Below are 8679 nucleotides of genomic sequence, written 5' to 3'. Positions count from 1 at the left end.
AAAGAGTATTATCAGACAGTGGTTATATTCACTTATGGAACAGACCACTCAGGCTTGTTGAGAGTCTCCAAATTATTATCTCAGTCTTTGAGAAAATGAATGACTTCCAAATCTATTCAACTCTGCTGCCATTTACATAAATTAATGACCAGACCTGTTATTCTGCCTCCTGAGCAACTGGTTTTCTATTCGAAACGGAGCAGTTCTTTGCCTGCTTATAATAGGCAGAAATTCCTGATCTTTTCCATGTTGTTTCTTACTAACTCCTCATGGCAGAAAACCAGTGAACTTGGTATAGAAGTGGGAGGAATAATGGGGAGAGGGGAGGATTATAGCAACTGAACAGCCCAAGTGCCACAGTGAAGAGAGAAGCAGAGCAGCAGCCAGATGGATACACGTTTCGGGCCCCAGAGAGAAGGTGTGGTTCTCTTGGTTTTGAATAAGAAAAAATGGAAAATTCCACCACATGTCAGCTGTTACTCCTGGAAGGAGAACTGTCTGAGAACCTTATCCAAATTTAACCTAACAGCAAATCTGCTGAGAAGGAGTTTAGCTTAGATGTAAGGTACTAGGGTCACAGTCTAATTCCCACACACAAGTGGTTCTGTCTGGAAACTGCAGAGGATGCAACACTTATTTTAAGAGATCCCAGCCACAGAGGCAAAACATTTCTCCTTAAATGTTAGAAGTGTTTGAAGAAACATTTTCCCTCTGCAAAGACAAGAAAAAAGGCATGAAATGGAAAAGAGGAAGAGATACAGATTAAAATAAAATTTCTTGCACCACCACCCTGCCTATTGGCATATGTTAGCAACGAACTAGTACTGAAAAAGTGATAGCAGGTACTAGATGTGACCCACAGGAAAGTTCCCACAAGAGGCTGAAGCAAACAAGATTAACTTGCACCACTCCATGTGCTAGTAAGACTCGGGATCAGCAGCACACTTGAGCAAAGCTGGTGTCAGAAGCTTAGCTGAACAGGGCAGAAACAAAGACACAAGTCTAACATGCCAAGAGCAGCAGTTCAGGTTTTGAATCCTGTCTCTGAACCCCGATTACCTGATTTTCATTTCAGCACATCCCTCCATCTGCTCAACCTTAAGACGACAGCAATAGTCCCACCTTTAACATAAGAGGTGCATACATCTTTTGTGTGCTGTTATTGCAAAAGCAGCTGGAAGATAAAAAGCTTACAGAGTTAAGTGGTATTACTTGCAGTGCAGGTCTGGGCCATATCTCCCAGTAAGCTCCAGCTACCCTGGGCAGTTCCAGAAAATGAAAACAGCTGGCTTTGCCAGCTGGGTAACACCACTTGTGGCTGCTGTGTTGCTAGATTGGTAGGAAGCTGCCAGAAGCTGCCATGGAATCCAGCCTGTTACTAACTGGTTGTGTAGGCAGTGGCACCTGCAGAGCGCTGTCTCCAAAACAAGTTCAGAGTCCAAACCATATTTGAATTGCAGAATTGGAACAGAAAATTCAGTCCTCCCTTCTCCTGCTCAAGTTATACAGAGCAATTGATTCGTTTGTGCTTTGATCAGCAGTTTTTGCCGTTCATGGAGGAGAGGGGAAAAGAGACTGCCAAGAGATGACAGAGACTTCCAAAGGAATTCTGCAGGGAAATCTGCCAAGTCAGCTCTCGTTTCCAGCCCTGATGCACAGATCCCTGCATTTGCAAACATATTGGTTTGCACTGCTGAGTAAGAATGAGAATGTGTTACCTTGCACCTACAGAAGCAAGGGTCTGCCCCACAGGGGAGGACACAAGGAAGGCTTCTTGAGCTCAGACAGAGCTGCATGCTGGGCTCCAGTTTCTTGAGCTCGGAGTCACATGCAGGGCTTCCTCCCTCTGCATTATTTCACCATGGTATGTGAAAGCCAGCAAGGCCATTAGGGTATGAAGAACCTCCACAGAGCCAGCACTGCAGTGTGCATCCCTTCCCTATGCCTGTCTGCACACCAGATCCTACCTTGTTCCCCAAGGACAGCACTAGTACCCAGGCAAAGACCCTTGACTGTTCACAAAGACAGGCTCTAGGCAAAAAGATAACTTTAATGGAATACTAAGCAATATATGGCAAGAAACATCTCCTCCTTTCCCCTCACTCTCTCCCCATGAAAAAGCTGGTGCCAAAAAGTCATACATGCTTGCTCAGCTCCTACAATAAACAGTAGAAACATATTTTGAAATGCACAAGCAGAAAGGAGGAGACTGGAAGCACGTAGCTCCATGATGACTTCCAATCCTGGCAGCCAGCTCCACTTCCCAGTCCCCTGCCCATGTCCTGGTCCCATGTCTGAGTAAGAAGAATTTGACTGGTGTGGAAAAACTACCTGGAGCAGAAGGGAGCCGGGACTTGCTTCAGCAAGTTCTCTACAGTCTGAACAACTCATGTCCCTGCTGTGGGAGGCACCTGCCCAACTGGCAGATAGATCCCAGCACAGCCTCAAGAACCTGCTGTGTCTCGATACCATGATCGCTGGAGAAACCTATACAGAGAGCAGAAATGAACAACTAGCCATTGCACAACAGCAATAGTTTGTCCTCATCACACAGAGGATGCATTGTGCTTGGCTCTATTCATACATATCAGAAAAAGGAAACAATCCACAGCAAAATGGCTGTGATTTGGGATAAGCATGGGGGCCTGTGTTCAGCACGTTAGGGTGATCATTCCATGAAAGGTAGGCATCTTACCCACATGCCCTCTAAGTCTGCAGCACAAACATCTGAAGATGAGGAAGACAAGTTTTTCCTCCTATACTAAATTCAGCTAGGTCAGCTGTGGATTAAATCTCATGTACAGACAACTCTATTGAACAACAAGCGGGGAACGTGCCAGCTCCTATGAAGTGAAACTAGGACAGCCTTATGACAAGTGAAAATGTAGCTCTCTTGTTGAATGAGAAACAGTCATGAAATCTTGGAAATAAGATCTGTGAAGTCTTGTCTCGTATCATGTTTCTGCTGCACATGTTCCTGCCCTTTTAACTCACAACTGCCATGCAGCAGAGGCTAACGTGGACAGGTATCAACCACAGAGACATCACAACTCCTGGGATACATCTGGTACCTCTGTCTAGCTGGGAAAAAGCAGCCTGTCTGGAAACAAGTAAGCACTTCAGATTTAGTGATAGAAGATGTGAAGTAAAAACTGGTTGCTCTTAGAAGTGGCACTTTAAAAATCCAGACTTACTACCTCAATATTACATGTGAGGGTAAAGACTGCTTAGTTCATTTTAGAATCCAAGGGCTAAGGTGCACCATTCCCAGTGCAGGATATACCCTGTAAAGGTTCAGCTTTCCTAGTCATTGGAAGTTATAGGTGATACCAGCTGAGTTACTGAGCTTGTTCCTCCGCTGCTGTCCTCAAAACCTATCTTGCCACTCTGACTGTGGCAGAGTTGTGCAGGTGGAAGTAAGGGTCACGTTGGAGTTTGGATTTGAACTGCAGTTGTCAGTTTTAACACTGGTAACATTTGGGATTGCAACCTGGCCATTCTCTCCTTGCTTTGTCAATTCTGAGGCAAGTGCATGACTAGAGAGCTGTGAGCAGACGTTGCTGGTCACTATGAGAGCCTGGCAGGCTCTGTTGTCACAAAGTCCCATCCCCCAGCAAAGCTGCCATTCTGCAGCTGTGCCTGAGACAACATTGCTGGGTCACAGCACTAGCACTGTCCCAGACAGCTGTGCTCTGAGATAAGGCCCCTCTCCCTCAGAAATGCAGTCACATCAGAACCCCTCACCAGCACCGTGTGGACCTCCTAACCTGCTCTCTGCATACAAACCTTCGATGAAGTCGGAGGCCGTGTATACACGGTGTTTTGCATTGCCATTCCCCTCGGGATTGTTCAAACTGGCAACAGCCAACTCGATCACCTCTATCAACTCATCTCGCTTATCCTTCCTTACAGGTTTCTCTTCGGGGTGGCGCGTCAGCCCTGTCTCCAGTTGGTACACCTTCTGCAGTGTAAAGCTCTCAAAGGGCACCGCCGCGTACTCTGTGGACAGCTTAACACCACTGTGCACCTCTGCTTTGTCTATTTGGGAACGGAGGAAAGCCAGCAGGTTAGCTTGGGCCTTCTCTGAGTTACTGTGGTCAAGCTGGATGTCCAAGGGATCTGGGTACTGGTCCTGCACATTCTTGAGCTGCTTGTTCCTGCCCTGGAGCTCACCCTTCAGCTGGGCAATTTGTCTCTTCAAGCTGATGATGTAGTTGCGGTGTTGCTCTTCTCGCTCTTGCAGAATGGCTTCATACCCCTCCTTTGCAGTTGGACTGTGTACTCTGGGCAAGGCAGGCTGCTCGTTGTCACCCCTGGGTGTGCAAGCCAACATATAAACAATAGACACTGAGCAACAGGCCACCACCAGCAAGCCTACAAGTCGGGGGAGAAATAGAATAAATCCTCGTCGGAGCATCATCTCTCAAAAAGCAGAGTCTAACCCCACACATGCAACAGTTCTTACGTCCATGCAGTGCCACAGAGGCCCCCGGACTTGAAGTACTCTTACACAGATGCATGTATGTGCAGGAACTGGCTTGTCAGCTCTCCTAAAACATATGCTCTGCCTCTATATTGGGTGCTCTCTGGTATTTACCCAGCAGGACCAAAAGACAAGCTGCAAAGCAGATAGGACATCTCCTTATCTTCATGGCAAAACCTATGCTGCTGCAATGTGATCAGCTGGTGGACGATGGAGCCTGAGGACCTGAAAGGCAAATGACACAGACAGTCATTCAGACATGTTAGAATTTGGTCATCCAGTCCAGACCATCAAGAGTGTTCTAAAAATTTACCTTGTATCTCAACTGCTCTGGCAGATCTCAGAGCTGTGAAGTGCTTGTGTTAAGACCCAACAGGTGCCAAGACCCTTGCATGGGAAACCCTGTACGCATCCATTTAATCTTGATAACATGACTTGGCCCACTGCCAATGAAAAACTAGTCCAGGCCTCAAAGTCTGACATGCTTTAGAAATATTAGGAAGTCATCATCTGTTACATTCTGGTGAGTTGTTAAGGTGCTCAGTTTGTCTGAGCAATGATGGCTTTCCAAGTGTTCTCAACTCTTGGAGCACTCAAATTTTGAAAGCAGTCAGTCCCACAGCTACCACATATATTTCAGCTTCCAGGCCTGTTTTTCCAGAACACCAGGTGGCAAATGTGGTCCTGTTTGAACATATGAAGCCTGATCGGGAGCAGAAATTTGATAACCAACTGACTTGTTTGACATATTCTACCAAATGCTCCCATAAAAAACAAAGAACTAGGGATTTTTCTCAGGAGCATTCAGACCAAGAGTTACTCAAAATCAGGGAACCTTTGTTTCCATCTAGGGGGTTGTCATCTTTGCACACTAGATTATTATTTTAAGGCTTTCTTCTGTTTCTCATAACATTATAAAAAATTTTGCAACAAAGTACAGTACTACTGTGTTTTCCATACGTGCTCTCTGCTCAGGAGTGAAGACCACAGAGAAGGTTTAGGGAAAGCTGGCTTATGTATTTTTAAAAAGAAGAGAAGTCAAAACTGTGAGCATTATAATTTTCAGGGAGACTTCCTCAAGTATACTTAGAAACAGGAAAGAAAAATTAAATGACTGAACATGAATATTGATCTAGTTGCAAATTTACATTAAAACAATTTCGCTGAGAATACTACCAGTGGGGTTTTTAAAATCCCTCAGTTTTGGCCCAAATACGTGGTGATGCAAGGAACTCCATCATTTACTTAGCTGGCAGTAAACATAGGCCGAGGCTGAATAATGTCCTAGATGACACTATGAGGCTGCATTGTGACACTCAAACACAATCAAATGAGCTCCTTGATGCTCTCCCCTTGGATGCATGCATGACATTATGACACTGCTTTTGACACTAGAGATTCATAGTCCTTTTAGTCATATGTCCTTGCTGGCAGGCCCTTACATAAAAAAACTTCATCTAAGAATAAGAGTTTCAGAGTTATTTTCATTTATTTCTACTCTTGGAATGAGTTTTATAAACTGCTACATGACTTCCCTCCCTCGGCCTTGATTGACTGTTACTCTATATACAGCAGTTATGCAGAGATATTTCCAATCTGTGAACTGTTATCAATATTTTATCAGTCTGCAGAGCTTCTAGAAGAAAAATACTTTTAGAGTAGGAGTTGAGAGGGCTAGAGTGAGCTATAAAAATACTACTGTATTTTTCTCTAAGTAATTCTAAACAGCTATTATAGCATTTATAGGATTCTCCAGAAAATGTCAGCATTTTCAAAGGAAGAATTGCTGATGTTGAGTAAAGTATTCAAGCAGCAGGAAAAATGACAGGATGAAGTTGGTGCCCTTACCTTTTTGCCTTTATCTTCTCTTTGGAACATCTTGGTCTGCTACAGCTACTTCTCAGCTTGCCACAGTCACCTCCTGTTTATCTCTGTTCTGATGCCCTTCCCAGAAAATGCACGTACTATAAAAAGCACTGTCAGCCTCGGAACACCTCTTCGTTGCTTTCACGTTTGCCAGTTGCCTACATCTTCAGTCTGTCTCCTGTGTGGTAAAAGGCTGTAGTGGAAATGCTTCCTATGGATGCACTATAAAAGCTGGTCTCCTGCAATGTAAAGGAGCTTGTCAAAGCAGGGAAAATGAATCTGGGCATTTCTAACTCTACAACAGATCTGGCTAGAAGACTGCAAGAAAGTAGTGTGCAGTGAGACAGGGTCAGGAAGTGGTAAGATGTAGTACATAAAACACTGCTGTGCTTGTATGCTTCACTTCACACAATTAGTCCATTGACTGAATTGGCAGAAGCTGAACATCACTGAAAGGATTAGTTGTGCTAACGCGGTATAAACTGAAATTACATCTCAATGGCTTAGATAAACACACAATTTCATTTCTATAAGCAGCAACAGTTTCAAGTTTTGGGTAAAGAGCTCTTCAGATGTTGACCTTAAAATAATATATGTGTGTGTGTATATAGCTACCTTCACTAAAACATACTGGGTCTCTCTTCAGGGTACTCTGTCTTTACCTGTCTAGTTTTCTGGTTTGTAACCTCACTCATCAAAGATGCATCTTTAAAAACACTTCACGACAGTGAGTTAACTGAGCTACTTTGTCTTTTGAACCACCTTTCTCATAACAAGAAATTCAGGCCATGAGGATTTCCACCTTTTTCACAGGGATTTTACCATCACAACTGGAGGCACCCTGACAACAAGCACTCACTATTCACCCTCTGTTGTGAGATCTGTCTTATTAAATTTACTGGTGGCTTTGGTGGCATTGCCTTACAGTGATTGACATTAAAATATACAGCTGTTACTGTACTACTATCTCATGGGCATGCTTGTGAAAGCAGTTCCAATCCATGTCACTGCCAAAAAAAGCAGATTACTTTAAGTCAACACTGAAGGTGGCCATGGCTTAGGCATCTCAGCTGCACAGACAGTACCACAAAGCTAGGGACGGTAACTCCTCCTAACAACCGTTCTGTTGATTTCACAAGACCTACACAGTTTCACACCAACTGAGAGCGCTTGAGATGAGGGGGAGAGAAACCGAAATGTCAGTTTTTTCCAGGAACTGACAAAAACACCTCTGTATTTCACAGCAATCAGCTGCACTGAGTAGTATTAGTCTATATGCAAAGAGAAGCTTTCATGAATGCACAGCAGTTAGTCTGATAGCTGAGGAACAGGATATTAATTCTAAAAAAGCCTCTGTTTGAAAAAACATCTTCAACCTCAGCTCAACCTGTTAGCCCAGCCAGAGGTCAGTCCAGCTCACAGAGGTGCTTTTCTGTTAATTTCAAGGAGCCTGGGCCTAAAAATTATTTAAACATAGAAACAGGTTCTGTCATCACTGTAAGCACTCTATGAACAGCTCTGCACAGTGGAAGGTGCTGCACCCAGTCAGAGGGAGTGGCAAAACTCAAGAAAGTTGGTTGGTTTGAAATTTTGGATGGTATGCACCCACCACTGTTGCTCACCAGCATCTGGATTTTTAATGGACTGTAAAGATACAGGAAATTTATCTCTGCATAGAAAAGACAACGTATTTCAAGCCTGAATTTTTCACTCCCAAAAACCAAACTAAGAATTTGTGTGGAAGAAAGGGACTCAGAACAATATATCTTTGCATATGTATCTCCCCTCTGAGCTGTATGCTCTCCTCAGTCTTCATGTTGAGGACAGAAATGGGTGCAAAAGAACAGTCGTGCTTCCAGAAGCAGCAATCTCTCAGCACATATGGTGTGGGCAATGCCAAATAATTCCATATTTTCAAGTACTTTCTGCCATAGCTTCCTTTTTCAGGTGTAACAGACTGGCAGCTACCATTTTAGCTCACAACACTTTTTAATATTCTTTTTTCTGTTTTTTTAATAGAGGCAGTGAATGGCAGAAGCTGCAATTAGTTTTTGTGTAGGTGTTCGAAACATCTTCACTGAACATCAGCACATGTCGCAGTGAGATTTCACTAGAGTCGTATTAATCTCCAAAATGAGCTGCAGGGAGGAGGAAACAGATGTTTCACCCAGGCTTTAAGTGCCTTAAAAAAAAAAAAAAGAAAAAAAAAGAAAAGACATTCCGCAGTCACTTGGCATTTGCCTTGAACTTTTTAAGTACAAGGACTCGGCATAGCACTGCAGACAAATTAGTCTGCTTTAAATGTTAGGGACAAGATTTTACCCCCTTAG

The 8679-nt window shown here is 43.8% G+C and overlaps 1 protein-coding gene across 1 annotated transcript in view; it reads right to left on the bottom strand.

Annotated features, from left to right (window-relative positions):
- The window catches only part of CSGALNACT1 (chondroitin sulfate N-acetylgalactosaminyltransferase 1), a 14932-nt gene extending 10512 nt beyond the window's left edge, over positions 1-4420 (bottom strand). The window contains 1 exon segment of the mRNA XM_010172366.1: positions 3787-4420. Within this exon segment, the coding sequence (XP_010170668.1) occupies positions 3787-4420 (634 nt within the window).
- Positions 4421-8679: the final 4259 nt, after the last annotated feature.

The sequence above is a fragment of the Antrostomus carolinensis genome, unplaced genomic scaffold (assembly GCF_000700745.2).
Source record: "Antrostomus carolinensis isolate BGI_N321 unplaced genomic scaffold, ASM70074v2 scaffold41557, whole genome shotgun sequence".
Classification (NCBI taxonomy): Eukaryota; Metazoa; Chordata; class Aves; order Caprimulgiformes; family Caprimulgidae; genus Antrostomus; species Antrostomus carolinensis.
This window is presented reverse-complemented; position numbering and strand designations above follow the sequence as displayed.